The 18,808-nt window shown below is 39.3% G+C and overlaps 1 protein-coding gene across 6 annotated transcripts in view; it reads left to right on the forward strand.

The window, feature by feature from the left end:
• RPF2 (ribosome production factor 2 homolog) overlaps positions 1-2,981 on the forward strand; it is a 64,818-nt gene extending 61,837 nt beyond the window's left edge. For all 6 annotated transcript variants that reach the window (XM_077162668.1, XM_077162663.1, XM_077162664.1 and 3 more), the window contains 2 exons: positions 851-995; positions 1,788-2,981. In XM_077162668.1, coding sequence (XP_077018783.1) covers positions 851-995; positions 1,788-1,970 — 328 coding nt within the window. In that variant the 3' untranslated portion in view covers positions 1,971-2,981. The remainder of the gene's footprint in view (positions 1-850; positions 996-1,787) is intronic.
• Positions 2,982-18,808: the final 15,827 nt, after the last annotated feature.

Genomic DNA, 18,808 nt, shown 5'->3' on the forward strand with positions numbered 1-18,808 from the left:
AGAAGAACTGATTCCTAGAACTTCCTATTCTGCCATCTTCCCGTGGTCCTGTCTGGTAATGGGCTGTCGGACACTCACTTTCTTCCCTGTTATTTGCTGCTCCTTTAGGTATTCCTTACTGTATTTCCCTCTTCTCTTTCCTCTCATATCACCTGTTGTTTCTCCCACACTCCAGCTTTTGTGTGTAAGGGCCAATCTTTTGTAAACATTGCTATTTCAATCAACCCTTTTTTCTTTGGAGACCTGGCTATTGTTAACAAACTGAGTAAACTTTTCATATCTTTCAGCTGTTCCTGTATGGCTCATAAAAATAATTTGCATAGTCTGCCCCCTTCTCCTCTACTCTCAAAATGTTTTAAGATACAGAGTTTTTTTGGACATAGAATATCCAGAAAGCTGTGATCTTGTTACATTCAGATTTTAAAATTCATTCCAGTCTACAGAGATCAGTAAATGTACATGCTATGCTGGAAAGGTTTTTTGAATGGATTGATTTACCTCCCACATTCTTAGAAAAATTTGTTAGTCTTGTAAATATAGTGTTTCAAAGACCCATTTAAATTATTTTTATATTCATGTAAATCTGTAAGATGAAGTCAAATCAAAGGTTTTCACGTCTTTTCTGAGAAAAATTTTCTATCTCACTTGCTCTTTCTCAACAAAATAGTGTATAATTTCTTATTTTTAAGTGAACCAAAGAATACACTTAAGGTAACTGTATCAGTATAAAGAACTTTAGCCTTTCTAAATAGTTTGTCATTTTATGTATCCATAATTTTCTTGAACTAAAAATAATTTGGGAATATTTATAAAAACCAAAGCAACATTTCCTTTTCCTTATTTCATAAAGGTTGCTGTTGAAGAAATCTGGTTGCAGAACACCACGAATTGAATTGGAAGAGATGGGACCCTCATTGGATCTGGTTCTGAGGAGGACTCACCTGGCATCAGATGACCTTTATAAGTTGTCTATGAAAATGCCCAAAGCCCTCAAGGTATATGACTTGACAGATTTCTGCCATATTATTTGTATATTCGATTCTTTCCAAAAGGATTTACAGCATATATCATTAAAGGATAAGCGTAATAAGATCAATAATATAGATAAAACTAGACTCCCAGGCCACGGAAAGCAAGGAGAAGCAAATAAGCTAATGTTTATAAATGATGATAATGGAGTTGGAGAAACCATGCATTAGACTTGGCTGAGAGCTTTCTGGTGGCCAGGATTACCAGTTTTTCAACACAAAAGAAAAAAATCATTTCCTTAATTTTTTCTTATTCAAAACTTTAAAAACAGTAATGAGACTCATGGGACATGGAAAAGACAGGATTAAGATCACATAGTGTGTGTGCAAATCATACTTGCATGAAATGTATTTTGGCTTTTTAGTGTTTTTTAAAAACAAGTTGAAATGGCATCTCTGAAATGCCAATAGAGATTAAAATGATAGTCTGAGTTCCTTAAGCTAAACAATGGGAGTTCTCTCAATGCATGACAGTGGCTAGTGTAGTCCATAGCCTTGTATCTCAAAATCTGGGAGTTAGAAATGTAGAATCTCAGGCCCCACCCTAAACCTGCTAATTAGAACCTGCATGTTTACAAGATCCCTACACAATTTATATGCAAGTATAAGTTTGGGAAGAAAATTACTATGGGATGTATGTTCTGTAGCTTTGAAAGGTTGCTGACTAATGGAAATTGTTAGTTAGATGTTATTATAGAGTAGATTTTTAACAGTACATTACAGTAGAGACCATTAAATATATATGTGCTTGTTTTGTAGCCAAAGAAGAAGAAAAATATCTCTCAGGATACTTTTGGTACAACGTATGGAAGGATTCATATGCAGAAACAAGACTTGAGCAAACTACAAACCAGGAAAATGAAGGGGTTGAAGAAACGACCTGCAGAAAGGATAGCAGTAGATGATCAAGAGAAAAAATCAAAGAGAATTAAAAAAATTTGATGGAACTTAACATATGCTCTATTTATTTAAAAGACTTATTAAGCATCAATTAATTTTATTGTGTCATTCAGAATTTCTTTAACAAGATCTTACTGTATACTTTAATAACATGACAATTTACCTGAACTATATATTATGTATATTACTAAGAACAGTACTTTATTCATATTAAGTTTAAAGTAAGCCTCCTACTTGAGCCATTACACCCTCATGTAATGGCTCAAGTAGGAGGCTTACTTTAAAGTAATAGAAACCTTTCCATGGTTTCTCCCCAACAAAAGCTCCCTTGTCTCATTAGGTGCATGAATGTGGAAGGCTCTCCAGAACAACCACTGATGCTCTTAGATAAAGAGAGAAAGCCATGGAAAGTAGAAGCATCGCCCCAAGGAGCTGTCTACTGAATAACTGCCTGAAATGTTTACCCCATCTCTCAGTATATGCCTCCAACCTGATTTTTATTTCATTTATATTTTGCCTGGCATCCTACCAGTTAGAGATTCATTTGAGATTTTAAGCTCTTTTCTTAAAAGATAGGTCTCTGAATGGGATGTCCACTATTGACCCATTACCTTAGTGGTGTTTATGTTAAGAGATTCTTATACTAAGTGGATCCCTATACCTCCATCCCCTTCTCTGAGAAGGAAATTTGTTTAGGGATAGAATTAAGAAAGGAGAGAACAGGTGAGTTTACAGCACTTAGGGTAGTTAAAGATTATATGAAGGCCCTGGTGCTTTGCATGCACAGTAAGAATAAGCCAAAGCCAAATTGTTTGTTTCAAAATTTTCTTTAAGATTGGTCCTGGGCCTAGGAAAATGGAAAGAAGCTTTCTACTTCTTCCTTCTGACATTGCAAATGTGTTCCCCCAGAGTAGAGAATTTAGGTTTTTTGATTATGAGTCCCTGGCAAAGAAGCTTCTTTTTACAAGTGCAAGCCAATCATGTTGTAAAAGCAGAAACATAAACCGTATTTGTGAAGTTTATGAAGTAAAACTGCTTTTGTTTATGATTCCATATCAAGGAGTTCCTCCTTGTCTCTGTGTATGCGAGTTTGTCTAACTACAGGTAACAGTGCTGACATGAAGCAAAAGCTAGAGTTTCAATTTTACCTTTAATAGCCTTTCCCTTCTCTTGGGACCTCGTTCCTGAGCTCTCTGTACCTCTCACAGGTTTTCAGATAGCTGATACCCATCTCTCACCATAAAAATGAGGAAATTAATCATTTCTACTTACTGCTTGATTATACATTAAAGACCACACAGTTATCTGAAATAGGCATTTGCATTTTAATTTGGGGGATAACATTCTAAATGGGAGGAAAGGGCTAAAAGGATTCATTTCTTGCTATCTGCAAGAAGATAGATAATAGCTGGGGAGAAAGGGAGCCATAAAAGGGCCATCAGTATGGATGCATCATGCTCCCCCCTTGCACCCTGACCTGTCTGGCAAATGCCAGTGGAGACTAATTCAGAAGGCAAAGCTACTTATGGGACCTGTCATACCTTGATTCCTCATCAGAAAACCTACCCCACTACTGAACTACCTGCCTGGTAACCTCAACCAACCTTAACCTAAAGAGGGCTATGTTTTCTGCACAGTGGGGCATTGTCTTCAAAATGTTTTCTTTGTTTTAATCAGTAACCCATTTGGTAATGCATCCCTCTGCTTCCTATGTCATTTTAATCTCAGATAATAGTGCCTAATTCATAAGATTTGGAATGTATCCTCTTCACTATATGAAATTCAACTAAAAGCTATTGAAAAGTCTTTTTTAGTTGTTGAACCAGCTGAAACTCTTAATCATCATTTTAAAAAATCACTTTTTGTGGGAAGGGCAAAATATTCTAATTTCCACTGTCCTTGAACTTTAGAACACAACATATATAAATTGGAGACTACATATGTACCTTTCAATGGAGGTGGTAAAAGTACCTGTCTTTAAATTTTAGTTAACTTTTTGTTTTGGTTGAAAAGTCCAGGTACATTTTTTAAATACCAAAATTATGTTTTTTTTCTAGGATGTTAATACTAGTTCCAAACTATATATAGCTTTTCTCTGTCTCTCTCTCAATTACTTTTTTTTTTTTTTTTTTTAACATGGGCAGGCACCAGGCATCGAACCCAGGTCTCTGGCATGGCAGGTGAGAGCTCTGAGCCACTGTGACCACTCAATTACTTTTCATATCTTAAATACTGGTATTTTTTTTCTCGGTATTGAGCATAATAAAGTACAATTGTTATTACCTAATTCAGGAAAGGTGAAGAACAGCATTCCAGGTCCGTTCTGCTGCTGCTTTTAAACAGCTCATATAGAACTCCCATATACACACCCTGGGCATAAGAAAGTAGGTTCCAAAGATGGAGAACAAGGTTTGGCATTGGGCAGACTTCTGCTGAGTAGGGCTGGATCCTATATGAAAGAAGGCAAGTGTGATAGGTTCAGGTGTCAACTTGGCGAGGTGATAATGCCCCTTGTTCTGTTTCTGTGGACTTCTAAATCATCAGTATGTGAAATTCATCTAGGGCTGATTGCATTTGTGGTTGGCTAAGGGGAGTGCCTTCCACAATGAGTGAGGTTTAATTAACTAGAGGCTTAAAAGAGAGAGATCAGAAGAGAACTCAGCAGATCAGCATACTCTATCTCAGCCCTTGGAGCTCAACCCAGACATTTGGAGATGCAGAAAGGTATCACCCCGGGAAAAGCCATTTGAACGCAGACATCCACCATGTGCCTCCCCATGTGACAGAAAATCAGAGGAAAGCCAGCTGCCTTTCCTCTGAAGAACTATAAATTTGTAACAATAAATCTTATTAAAAGCCAATCGTATCTGGTGTGTTGCATTCTGGCACCTTTAGCAAACTAAAACAGCAGGTAAGGGGGAGATAGCAAAGCTTCCAGAACTCAGCACTTGGGTCTGTTTGCTAAGCAAAGATCAAAACCCCCAAAGCTTTAAGTACCTTACTAGATTGAGACTGATGCCTCAAGTTCACTGAAGCCCAGTTGCAGGTGTTGACTTTGTAAGGCATGCCTTCCGCACCTGAAGGGAGCCCAGCACTGCAGAAACACCAGCTGTGGACATCAAATCATTAAGCAGGGAAAGGGACCTGCAGTTAGGTTGGGTCAAGCTAAAGCTAAGGCTTATATTCAGGTGACTCCCTCTGTCCCTCTCTTGAACACTGTAGGTCAGCTCAGAAAGAGGTTCTGGAGGGCCAGGCACAACCTACTTAACTGCCTATTTGAAATGGACTTTGGAGGTTCACATTCACCAAATTGAGTGAGCAGTTTATTTCCCCAATACCTTAGCTGGTTCCCCCAGTCACTTCCCTGACCAAGCAAATGGGAAGGTGACCTGACTCAGCAGAGATGACACTAGACACTACTTCATGTCACAGAACTTGCAACAGCACCTCTGGCTCAGCCTTTCGGAGAGAGTTCTGAAGTTTATGACACTGGGGAAAGATGAGAATTTGTTGCTGACCACAGTAAGCCCCATTTCCATCCATTTAGCTTCCATCCATTAAAGCTAGTCTGGGTAACAAATATGTATGAGGTTTCCCCTCAACACCTTCCTCCATTCAGGAAGGTCCCAAGACTGAAATATCAAAAAATAAACAAATAAAGCTCACACAGTGGTATGGGAGCTCCTCAAAAGCAAAATTGTGGCTGTGGAATCCCAAAAGGGTTCAGGGAGTATGTGGGAGGGAGGAGCAGGGGGCAGTGCAGGGTTGGGAAAAGAAACGGACATACCTTCTCCTGATGCTTTCTGAGGGCTCAGCGGAAATCTTAAGGACCCAAGTTAAAGACTGAGAACACAGAACCATGCGTGAGATGTGGTATGGAAGGCACCTCACTGATGGAATGACTTGAAGCCTCTTGTCCCAGACAAGGATAATCATTTGTTAATCTTCGAGGAGTTGTGGGGAAGTAGAGTAAGGCAGATATCTTCTAGATTTGACACATGGGGAGAGCCATTACATAGGTGGCTTGGGAGCTCTTATGTAGAAGTGGATGGACTCTCGGGTTGCTTCCATTTTTCGGCAATTGTGAATAATGCCACTATGAACATTGGTGTGAAAATATGTTTTAAGCCCCTGCCTTCAGTTAATTTAGGTATATATTTAGTAGCCGGATTGCTAGGTGTGTTAGTAAGCTGCCCGAATGCGCTATACCAGACATGGGATAGCTTTTTAAAAGGGTAATTTAATAAGTTACAAGTTTCTAGCTCTAAGGAGGTGAAAATGTCCAAATTAAGGCACCAACATCCATGTCTCTGTGTTCTGCCTATCAGCTCTGCTCTAAAGTTTCTGTCTGCTCTGTCATTTCTGACTCTCTCTCCAAAATGTTTCCCCTTTTAAAGACTCTGGTAAACTAATCAAGACCCACCTAGAATGGGTAGAGTCATATCACTATCTAATCAAAAGATTACACCCACAACTGGGTCTGTCACATCTCCATGGAGATAATCTAAATAAAAGGTTCCAATTTACAGTATTGAATCAGGATTAAAAGAAACAGCTGCTCCCACAGAATTGGATTAGGATTAAAACATGGCTTTTCTAGGGTACATAATACTTTCAAGCCAGCATACCAGGTCAAATGGCAGTCTATACATAGCTTCCTGGGAAATGGCCGAACTGTCTTACAAAATGGCTGCACAATTCTACATTCCCACCAGCACTGAATGAATGTTCCTATTTCTCTGTATCCTCTCCAACACTTGATATTTTCCTTTTTTTTAGCAGCCATTTTAATGGGTGTGTAATGGTATCACTTTGGTTTTGATATGCATTCCCTGATGGCTAATCATATTGAACATATTTTCATGTGCTTTCTGGCTATTTGTATATTTTCTTTGGAGAGGCGTCTGTTCAAGTTTTTTGCCCATTGTTTAATGGGATTGTTGCCTTTTTGTTGTTAAGCTGAGGATTTCTTTATATATACTGGATAATAATCCTTTATCAGATATGTGTTTTCCAAATATTATCTCCCACTGTGTAGGCCTTTGTTTTACTTTCATGATAAAGTCCTTTGAAGAACAAGTCTCTTTATTTTGATGAGGCCCATTTGTCTATTTTTTCTTTTGTTGCTTGTGCTTTGGGTGTAAAGTCCAAGAAACTATTTCATATCACATGGTCCTAAAGAGGATTTCCTATATTTTCTTGCAGGAATTTGAGAGTTCTAGCTCTTATATTTAGGCCTTTAATCCATTTTGAATTGATATTTGTGTGTGATGTAAGGTAGGGGGTCCTCCTTTGTTTTTTTGCAAATGAAGATCGTTTTCCCAGTACCATTTTGCTGAAGAGACTGTTCTTTCCCAGTTGAGCAGTCTTTGCCACCTTGTGAAAAATCAGTTGGTTCAGTTCCCAGTGCCTGCCCATGCAAAAAAAAAAAAAAACAATCAGTTGGCCATAAATATGAGGGTTGATTTCTGAGTTCTCAATTCTCTTCCTTTGGTCTGTCTGTCCTTGTGCCAGTACCATGCTGTTTTAATTACTGCAGCTTTCTAATAACTTTTAAGATCAGGAAATATGAGTCCTCTGGCTTCATTTTCTTTTTCAAGATGATTTTAACTATTCAGGGCCCCTCACTCTTCCAGATAACTTTGATGATTGGCTTTTCCATTACTGCAAGGAACATTGTAGGAATTTTGATTGGGATTGCATTATATATATAATTGCTTTGAGAAGTATTAGCATTTTAATAATATTTAGTCTTCTGATACATGAACACAGAATATCCTTCCCTTATTTGGGTCTTTAATTTCTTTTGGCAATGTTTTGCAGTTTTCTGTATACAAGTCTTTTACATCCTTGGTTAGATGTTTTCTTAGATATTTTATTCTTTTAGTTGCTATTGTGAGTGGAACTCTTTTCTTGATTTCTTCTTCTGGTTGTTATTTGCTTATGTATTTCTATACATAAACTACCTATACACAAGCAATTTTGAGGTGTTAATCTTGTACCCTGCCATTTGCTGAATTCATTTATTAGCTCTAGAAATTTTGTTGTGGAATTTTCAGGACTTTCTATATATAGGATAATATCATCTGCAAATAGGGAAAATTTTATTTCTTCCTTTCCAATTTGAATGTGTTTTATTGCTTTTTCTTGCCTGATTGCTCTGGCAAGAATTTCCAGTACAACGTTGAATAACAGTGGTGACAGTGGACATCCTTGTCTTGTTCCTGATTGGAGGGAAAGCTTTCAGTCTTTCATCATTAACTAGGATATTAATTGTGGACTTTTCATATATGCCCTTTATCATGTTGAGGAAATTTCCTTCTATCCCTAGTATTCTACATACTTTTTTTTTTATCAAGAAAGGGTGCTGTATTTTGTCAAATGCCTTTTCTGCATCAATTGAAATGATCATGTGGGTTTTTTCCCTTCATTGTTAGTGTGTGTATTATGTTAATTGATTTTCTTGTGTTGAACCAACCTTGCAAACCAGGGACAAATCCCACTTGATCATGATGCATAATTCATTTAATATGCTGTTGGATTTGCTTTGCTAGCATTTTGTGGAGGATTTTTGCATCTCTATTCATAAGATGAATATTATCTGTAGTTTTCTTTTCTAGTGGATAGCTTTATCTGACTTCAGTATGAAGGTGATATTCACCTCATAGAACGAGTTAGGAAGTATCCCCTCCTCCACAATTTTTTGGAAGAGTTTGAGCAGAATTGGAGTTAAGGCTTCTTGGAATATTTGGTAGAATTCCCCTGGGAAATAATCTGGTCCTAGGCTTTTTTTGTTGGGAGAGTTGTTTTTTTCAACTTTATTGAGATAGATTCACATGCCATACAAACCATCCAGAGTATATGTGCCAGTTTGAACCTGTGGTGGACCCCAGAAAAGCCATGTCCTTTAATCCTCATTGAATATTGCTGGGTGGGAGCATTTTGATTGTTCCCATGGAGATGTGACCTACCCGATTGTGGGTGGTAACTTTTGGTTAGATGATTTCCATGGAGATGTGTCTCCACCCACTGAAGGTGGAGTTGCTTACTGGAATCATTTAAAAGAGGAAACATTTTGGAGAGAGTCCTTTTTGGTAGAGCCAGGAGAAAGCCAGCAGATGCTGCCATGTTCACCATATGCCCCTGCAGCTGAGAGAGAAACGTTGAACTTCATCGCTCTTCTTGAACCAAGGTGTCTTTCCCCGGATGCCTTAAATTGGACATTTCTATAGACTTGTTTTAATTGGGACATTTTCTTGGCCTTAGAACTATAAGCTAGCAAATTATTAAATTCTACTTTTTAAAAACCATTCTGTCTGTTATATTGCATCTTGGCAGCTAGCAAACTAGAACAGTATACAATCATTTGCTCACAGTATCATCCTATAGTTGTGCATTCATCTCCATGATCAATTTTAGAACATTTTTATTACTCCAGAAAATAAAAGAAAAAGAAAACCAAACCCAAATCCTCCCATACCCCTTGCTATTGTTGACCCATAGTATTGGTGTGGTACATTTGTTGATGTAAGAATATTAAAGTATTACTGTTAATTATTGTCCATATGTTGTGAGGTTTTTTATTTTGCTGAGTCAGTCTCTTTACAGGTATTTGGTTTGTTGAGATCTTCTATTTTTCCTTGCGTCAATGTAGGTAGTTTATGTGTTTCTAAGAATTTTTCCAGGGACTTGGTTATCTAATTTATTGGCATACAGTTGTTCATAGTATGCACTTATAGTCCTGTTTTTCAGTGGTGTTGGTAGTAATGTCCTCCTTTTCATTTCTAATTTTTGCTTTTGTATCCCCTTTCTTTCTTTTTCAGTCTAGCCAAAGTTATGCCAATTTTGTTGATCTTTACAAGAACCAATTTTTGACTTTGTTGGTTCTCTCTCACTTTTTGTTTGTTTTCTATTTCATTTATCTCTGCTCTAATCTTTGTTATTTCCTTCCTTCTGCTTACTTTGGGTTTAATTTATTCTTTTTATAGTTCTTACTCTTTTTTTGCTTAGGTTTCTGATTTGAAGTCTTTCTTCTTTTGATGTAAGCAATTAGCGCTATGACTTTCCCTCTCAGTACAGCTTTTGTTGCATCCCAAAAATCTTGTTATATTGTATTTTCATTTTCATTCACCTCAATGTATTTCCTAATTTTGCTTCTGACTTCCTCTTTAAACCATTGTTTGCTTAAGAGTATTTTGTTTAGTTTCCACATATTTGTGAATTTTCTCTTTCTCCCTCTGTTATTGAATTTTAGCTTCCTTCCATGATGGAGAATATACATTGTGTTTTCAATATTTTTAAATGAAGTGAATCTTGCTTTGACCTGTTTTACTTTGCAAGCTGCCAGAATGTGATATACCAGAAATGAAACAACTTTTTAAAAGTAGAATTTATTATGTTGTTAGTTTATAATTCTAAGGCCATGAAAATATCGAAATTAAAGCAAGGCTATAAAAACGTCTAATCTAAGGCATCCAGGGAAAGATACCTTGGTTCAAGAAGGCCAATGGCATTAAAGGTTTCCCTCTCATCTGGAAAGCCACATAGTGAGATCTGCTAGCTTTCTCTTCAGTGGCTTTTGGGACTCTGTCCATTCTTTTGGCTCTGTCAGTTCTGGTGACTCTGATTGCTCTGGTGGCTCTCTTGGTTCTGTCGATTTCTCCAACATGGTTCCCTCTTAAAGGACTCCAAAAAGCAACCCCACCTTGAATGAATGGAGACGCACCTCCATGGAAACCAACTAATCGAAAGTTACCACCTACAATTCGGTGAGTCACACTCCAAAGAAAGAATCAAAAAGCTCCCACCCAGCAATACTGAATGAGGATTAAAGAACTTGGCTCTTCCGGGGTACACAACAGATTCAAGCTGGCACACTCCACCCTTTGGACCCCCAAAAGACATGTTCTTTCCAAATACAAAATACACTGATTCCATTGCAATATCAGAAACCTTTAAACAATTTCAGTTACAATACAAAATCAGAAACAGTATAAAATCTCATCAAAGTCAGCTATAGGTATAGTCTGTCTGTAAGGCAAAAGTCTTCTCTGGCTCTGGACCCATAAAACTCAGAACAAGTTATTTGCTGGCAATATAAAAACGAGGGATAGTCATAGGTACATATTACCATTTCCATAGGGAGAAATTGGAAGGAACACAGAGGTCACCTGACTTAAGCCATTATCAAAACCTGCAGGGCATACTCTATTAGAATTCAAAGTCTGAGTCATTTATCTTCAGGGCTTTAGAAAGCAGCAGTCCCACCCTTTCCAAGGGCCTATACAGCGGGCTGCCTCTCTCCGAATGCAATCTTGGGGCACACTGAGGAGACCACTTTTTTTCTCAGCTCCATCCTCTCCAAGCATTGGAGTCACACCTGGGCTGTCTGCCATCTCCAGGGCACAGGTTCAACCCCTCCAAAACAGTGGGGTGGCAGCCCGGCTCTCCCCAATCCCCAAAGAATATGCTCCACCTTCTCCAAGGCCTAAAGTGGCACAACTCTTCCACTGCAGTGAGGAGGTAGAAAGCCCACCCTCTGCCTTTGGGGCAAACTCACTCTCTCCACATGCTTGGGTGGGTCTGTTCCCCTGGCCTGAGGTTTCTTGACTTCAGACCTAGCTTCCATCGTTCTGCCTCTGAATTTATTTTTCCTCCAATTTGTCCCTTTTCTCTTCCTTTTAGTCCACACTGGCAATGTTGGAGAGGAAGCTAGCTTATGATGCCATGTTTGCCATGTGCCCTTTCAGCCAAGAGAGAAACTCTGACCATGTTCTCCATGTGCCTTTCCACTTGAGACAGAAACTCTGTACTTCATCGGGCTTCTTGAATCAAAGTATCTTTCCCTGAATGCCTTAGATTGGACATTCCTATAGATTTGCTTCAATTGGGACATTTCCACAGCCTAAAAACTGTTAACTTGCAACTTGATTAAATTCCCCTTTTTAAAAGCCATTCCATTTCTGGTATAGTGCGTTCTGGCAGCGAGCAAACTAAAACATCCGTGTTTTCTGGATTTTTATCTTCTCCCCTTGGATGGGCCATCATTTCCTGTTTAAGATGTTAAATCTGCAATTTACTTCCTGGGATGTCTGTTTCCTGGTTGTAGCCAGCTGGTGACAAAACAGAGACTTTCTTGAGCTTCAGCTCTCTGTCAGGTGAAAACACTGTGCAGGGTTTTCCCTCTTTCTGGGCCCCTGTCTTGCTCTGGGCTCTTGCTTGTTAGTTGTTCTGGTGTTCCCTTTTTAACAGGAGCTTGTTGTCCCCTCTGTTTGCCAGAGGACAAACCTCCCTCTCCTGAGGATCTTGTAAGCAGGAGGCCTTTGTCCCAGAGTGTTGGCCTCTAGTTTTTTACACCCCTTTCATTGTGTCTTGCCCTGAGGGGCAAATTCTGGAAGGAGGGTCACCCCAGGAAGACTTTCCCAAATTGACTTTTCCAAGATTAAACAGGGCCTGGGACTCACAAATGAGGTGCAGACCTGTTCCACAGTGGCCTGTGAAGACGGTCATGAAGGGCATCAAGAACTTCTCCAATGACTTCCCAAGGCTGAGCTTTCCTGGCCTGCCCAGCAAGTGCAGCTCTTCAGCTAGCTTTTCCCTGCAGCCCTGAGGAAGTGCTGCATTTTCAAATCTCCACCACCTCCTCCCTGTCTAGGGATGGTCAAAATGACGGCTTCCATTGCCTTTGTCTGGGGCAGGTTGAAACAATATCTGTTCTCAGAGCCAGGTCCAAGCAATCCAAATTATTTGCTGATTAAAAGCTGTGATCAGTGATTGGTCGTGCACACCCCTGTTCTTGGGGAAGAGGGTTTTGTTTCCTGTTCTCTCAGTAGCAGTTAGCCAGGAACTGAACCCCCAGTGGCCTGCCATGAGAGTGGGGGATGGGTGCTTGGATGCCCCACACAGAGAGAGCAGTTCACAGTTCTTTACCATAATTTATCAGCTTCTTCCTCCCTCTCTTCCCTGGATGCTGTACAACGTTCTTCTGGCCTCTGGAGCTTCAATAGTTGTTTCAGTTCCTGCCTATTTAATAGTTGTTTTGGTGGAAGGACTGAGTCCTGGAGCTCCCCACTCTGCCATCTTCCCCCAAGTTCCCCTTGACCTTTGTCTTCTTAAATAATTTTTTATCTTCCACTTGAGTATAAACACAAAGAAGACACACATCAAATTTGTGACTGACATAAAGCAGTGAGGATATAAGATGACAGTATCAGATTTTAAAAGATATAAAGCATCTTGGCAGCCTGGAAAAGATGGACTGAAGCCAAGGGGAGAAATTTAGTTAAGATAAATGAAAAGTTCAGTACCTGGGAGGAAAAATATGCTCACAGCTAGGATAAAGGAGACTCAGTTCAACAGTTGAGAAACAGCCCTGGGAATAAACCCAACGTCAATCATCTGTGTGAGCAGATTTCCAGAAGGGTCCATGGAAATTTAAGCCACACTGACAGTAGAACGTTCAGGTTGATTGAAACAGTTATATGTGAGATGAGAGAAAGTCTGAAAGCAGCAAAGCCTGAGAGGAATACGCAGTGATGATAAAAGTGGATGTAAAAGAGATGCAATATGCTCTAATCTGCTCAAACCACAGGCACAGCATTGGGTCCAGCTCTGCACACCACCCTTAGAGAAACTCCAACCACCTGGAGTGTGTTCAGAAGACACTGATGAAGGTGATGAAGGGTCTTTTTGCCAGGGCGGCTACCACAGAAGGAGTTCGCTTAAACAATAGTGATTTATTGTCTCACAGTTTTGGAGGCTGGACATCTGACATCAAAGCATTGGCAGGTATGACTTTCTTTGAAGTCTGCAGCCCTCTGGTGCTGGCCCAATATCTGCCTCTGCTCCCCAGCAATCCGTCTCTGTCTCCTCCTCTGATTTTTACTCCTCCAGCTCACTCATCTCCTCATACGATCTCCTGTCATCATGGATTAAGGTGCGCCCTCATTCAGTTTGGCCTCAACTTAACAAACAACATCTGCAGAGGTGCTTTTTACTAATAAGGTCACACCCACGAGACTGTGGGTTAGAACTTGCCTTTTGTGGGGGCCAATTCAATTCCCAACACTCCCCAAACCTTGCCAGGTGACATAGGGATGATTTATTGGAAGAAGAAAAAAAGGGCTCGCTGAACAAATTTGTCTTTATCAGCTTAATTGGAGTATAATTTATGCACGATAAAATGCATCATCTTAAAGTGCATGCTTTGGGGAGTTTTTGACATATGTATATATCCATGAAACCACAGCCACCATCAAGAGGCAGAACATTTCCCTCACTCCCAAAAGATTTTTCATGCCTCTCTGCGGTCCATTCTCTCTCCAACCCAAGTCCCAGGTGACGATTCATTTGATTCCTATCACTATAGATCAATTTCTATTTTCTAGAATTTAATGTAAATGGATGGAAGAGGAGAGCTCTTTTGCACCTGGCTTTTTTTTCACTCTGCATGACTATTTTTATTTTATTTATTTTTTTGCCAACAGCATTGTCACAGGTTACTGCACATTAGCTAAAATGTGTACAGTTATTGTTCATGATGAGTACAGTTACAACCTTGTTACACTTTGGGCATTCTTTAGGAAAGTATATTAAGCTTTAATATAGAAATATTTAGGTTACACTTAACTTGTGCTCAAGTGATAATAAAACATTTGTTCTTTTTTGTTCTCATACACACCCTCTTCAGGTGTACCCATCTCCTCTACGCTTGGAGCACCCACTGGAGGTGATCTGACCTTGTTCTTTTACCAACCTGGATGTACTGGAATAGAAAGCAACTTACATCAAAAACAACTAATTGGAGAAGATATTTATTTATACAGATTCCTTAAAGACTGCTGAAATGGTCAGAGTTGAGCCATTTCATTTACATGACAGTTGTTTTTTTAATATAGTTAACAAAATGATATGATTGTTGTTTTTTTAACCATGAACCCCCTGAGAGACAGTACCTTCTGGTTGAAATAAAATATTTATAATAGATGGGAGCTTCAGTTGCTGTTTACAACTTTAAGAAACATTCTTTTTTTTTCTTTCTCTTTGTTTAAAAAATATTTTTATTGAGAAATATCCACACACGTACAGACCAACCATATTATACAATCAGTGGCTCACAATATCATCACATAGTTGTGTAGTCTTCACCATTGTCATTTTTTAGAACATTTGCATCACTCCAGAAAAAATAAATAAAAATGAAAGTAAAAATAGCTGATATGTCCCATATCTCCTACCCCTCCCACCAGTATTTTAATCTACCCAATTTTTATCCTTTATCTCCCCTATTATTTATTTTTTATCTATATATATATATGGATTATATATATATTTTACTCATTTGTCCATACGCTGGTAAAAGGAACATCAGACACAAAATTTTCACAATCACATGATCACATTGTAAACCTTTATACAATCCTCTTCAAGAATCAAGGCTACTGGAACACAGTGCAATAGTTCCAGGTACTTCCTTCCAGCCGCTCAAATACACCATAAACTAAAAAGGGATATCTATATAATGCCGAAGAATAACCTCCAGGATAACCTCTTGACAGTTTGAAATCCCTCAGTCACTGACACTTTATTTTGTCTCATTTCTCTCTTCACCCTTTTGGTCAAGAAGGTTTTCTCAATCCCACAATGCCTGATCCTGGCTCATCCTAGGAGTCTCGTCCCATGTTGCCAGGGAGATTTACACCCCTCAGAGTCACTTCCCACGTAGTAGGGAAAGTAGTGAGTTCACCTGCCGAGTTGACTTAGAGAGAGAGGCCACATCTGAGGAAGAAACATTCTTTACAATATAGAATTCTGAGGCCAGTTTTTTTTTTTTTAACAAGTTATAAACTGCTTCATTATCTAGAAGAGGTCTGAGTATAACTGTTGTATTTCATATGCTTCCTTGGCCACCAAAGATATTTCACAAATAACCAAACAACTGTTTATACATCTTGATCCTATCCTTTTTAAATTTTAACTGTTTCTTTGGCATTAAAGTGGCAATGAGAGCCTCATCAAAAATAGTCTTCAATCCCTTCTGTGTGAAAGCTGAACATTCCACCTGGCAGCATGCTCCTATCTATTTTGCTAATCTCTGTCCTTGTTCCACACCTGAAGGTTTTTCTTTCCTATCATTCAGTCTTTTTAAGGTTTTGGGGTCATCCTGGAGATAGATCTGAGTTCCTATTAATAAAAAGGTGACATTTGGTGCTTAATCCTTAAATTCTGGTGCCCACTCCTCTTTCACATTTTGAAATGAGGCTGCCTTTCACACAGAGACATCAGTCACGGGATAAGATGACCTCAGATGGGTCATAGATGAGTCGTAGAGTCCCAGGAGGTACTGCTTACCCCCATGGTGATGCCGATTTCATAGCATGTCAAGCAGCTATACCTTGGGGAAGGCATCATTGGCACAGCTCATAAGTAGCAGGTCTTGCCAACCAACCTCACTGCCAACCACCATGCAACTGAGCATTAGCACGCCAGCCCAAGAGTTATGCTGCAGCCAGGCGGCCTCCTGGCATGGTCCCTTGAGCCACGACCTGCCAGGCTCAGCCCTGGCCCACCTGGGGTTCTGCTGAACAGCAGTGGCTCGGGGCTGGAGGAGAAGCAGCAGTAGATGGGGTGCTGCCCCTGCCTTGGTCGCTACCCGAGTCCCTTCCCCAGCCAGACCTCCACCTAGCATGAAGATTGGGAGCTTCATGCATGTTGGTGAGTGTGTGGTTAATCTCATGTCAACTTGGCTAGATTATGATGTCCAGTTGTTTGGTGGAGCAAACAATACTGCAAGATCGTTTTGCATCAATAATCAGTTGATTTGCATCTATAGTCAACAAAGGATATTGACTTTCTCAATGTGAGGTATCTTCTCATCCGATCAGTGGAGGTCCTGAAAGCTGGAGTTTGAGGATTTCAGAATCAGAAAGGAGAATTTCTGCCTCACCTTCAGTCAGCCAGTTTTCCCTGGGGTACACCGACTTGCCCGATTGCAGAACCATCTCTATAGGAATTTGTAGTTTGCAGCCAACCCCGGGGTGGCTGAGCCAATTCTTCATAATAAATCTCTTGGATTTATATGCATCTTGTTGGTTCTGTTTCTTTGGAGACCCCTGACTAATAAATATAGTGTATGTATCAGTAGTTTCTTTTTATTCCTGAGTAGTATTCCATTGTCTGGATGTATCACAATTGTCCATCTATTTATCTGTTGATGGACATTTGGGCTGTTTCCTTTGGGACTAGTGTGAATAAAGCTGCTGTTAACGTGCATGTTAAAAGTCTTTGCATAGGTATATATTTTCTTGTTAATTTTTTTTATTACACAGTAAAAATACAATACCTGAATCATACTTTAAAGATTCACAGGTTGACAGACCATTCATTATAATTATAGTTCAACTAAGGAAAAAAGTATAAACAAGAAACCACAGTTCAGGCAGAGTAGACTTAAAAGTTCAAGAGTATGCTGAAGAAAGCATGACACCTAGACACCCCCCACCCTCCAGCCAGTGTTAGTCTACCATTAACCTGTGGTACATGTCTCGATTAAGTATTACACAACTTTAATTTTTCACAATAATGTAGCAGAACCCAAAATAATGTTTAAAAAATTTATTTCAAATCTGCTTTCAATAGTCTTCAATCTTTTTTCCCACCCCTTTAGGAATTTATACAACATGGAGTCACTTTTTTCCCCTAAGTATTCCAGATGTAGGCATGCTCTGAATATGTAAACCAGCCTTGAACTTTTTTTTTTTACAGGATAGGTCCCAGGGTTTGTAATGGGCTACCATACGATCCTTTCATATTTTTCCTTCTAGCTGTTCCAGAATATAGGAGGCTAGAGGGCTTAAATACTTTTTTATCATCACAATTGACTTTTTTTCCTTCTTTTTTTTGTTAACAATAGCATACATACAAAAAAGCTATAAATTTCAAAGCACAGCACCACAATTAGTTGTAGAACATATTTCAGACTTTGATATGGGTTACAATTTCACAATTTTAGGTTTTTATTTCTAGCTGTTTTAAGATACTGAAGACTAAAAGAGTTATCAATTTAAGCCTTGAATTTTTATTTTTTTGGGGGGTGGGGTACAAGGTCCGGGAACTGAACCCAGGTCTCCTGTGTGGATGGCGAGCATTCAACCACTGAACCATCTGTGCACCCCTAAGTGCCTTGAACTTTTTAAATCCCCAAGACATGCACCTACACTCACACACACAAAAACAAAAGTGAAGAAAAAAATTAAAAAGACAAGTGGTTCTGTCACACACAGTCTCATGACATAGAAAAATAGAAAGAGTAAGAGACAGAGATAAGAACTAGAGGTCGCCCTGTTCCTACCAGCAACCATGTATATGTATATGTTTTTAATTCTTTTGAGTAGGTATTGAATTGGAAGGGCTGGGTCAGTTCCTAGTGGAAGTGCATGTGCAATAGAGATAGGTTCCCAGTCCTTACAAGGCTTACATTCTACTGGAGGGAAATAGGCAGTAGTAAAATCTTTAGAACGTGATAAACGATACAAGGACCGTAAAACAGAGTAAATGGAGAATGACTGAAGAGCGGCTACTTTAGCCAGAATGACAAAGGGAGCCCCCTGGAAAAGGAAGCAAGCAGCTGACCTAAGTCCTGAATGTTGGGAAGGGAGAAGCTTCATAAGATTTGGAGGAGCGCATTTCAGGAAGAGGGGACTCCCAGTGCAGAGTTTTTGAAAAAGAAGGATTTTACTAAGAAGAACATTATAGTTGTCTCCAGATTTTGAAGGAATATTGGGTAGAAAAGGGACTACATTTATATTCTATGAAACTTATGGTTTAAACATGACCAGCGATTGGAAATTAGATGGAGAAACGTTTCGGTTCAATCTAACCTT

The sequence above is a fragment of the Tamandua tetradactyla genome, chromosome 5, assembly GCF_023851605.1.
Source record: "Tamandua tetradactyla isolate mTamTet1 chromosome 5, mTamTet1.pri, whole genome shotgun sequence".
Classification (NCBI taxonomy): domain Eukaryota; kingdom Metazoa; phylum Chordata; class Mammalia; order Pilosa; family Myrmecophagidae; genus Tamandua; species Tamandua tetradactyla.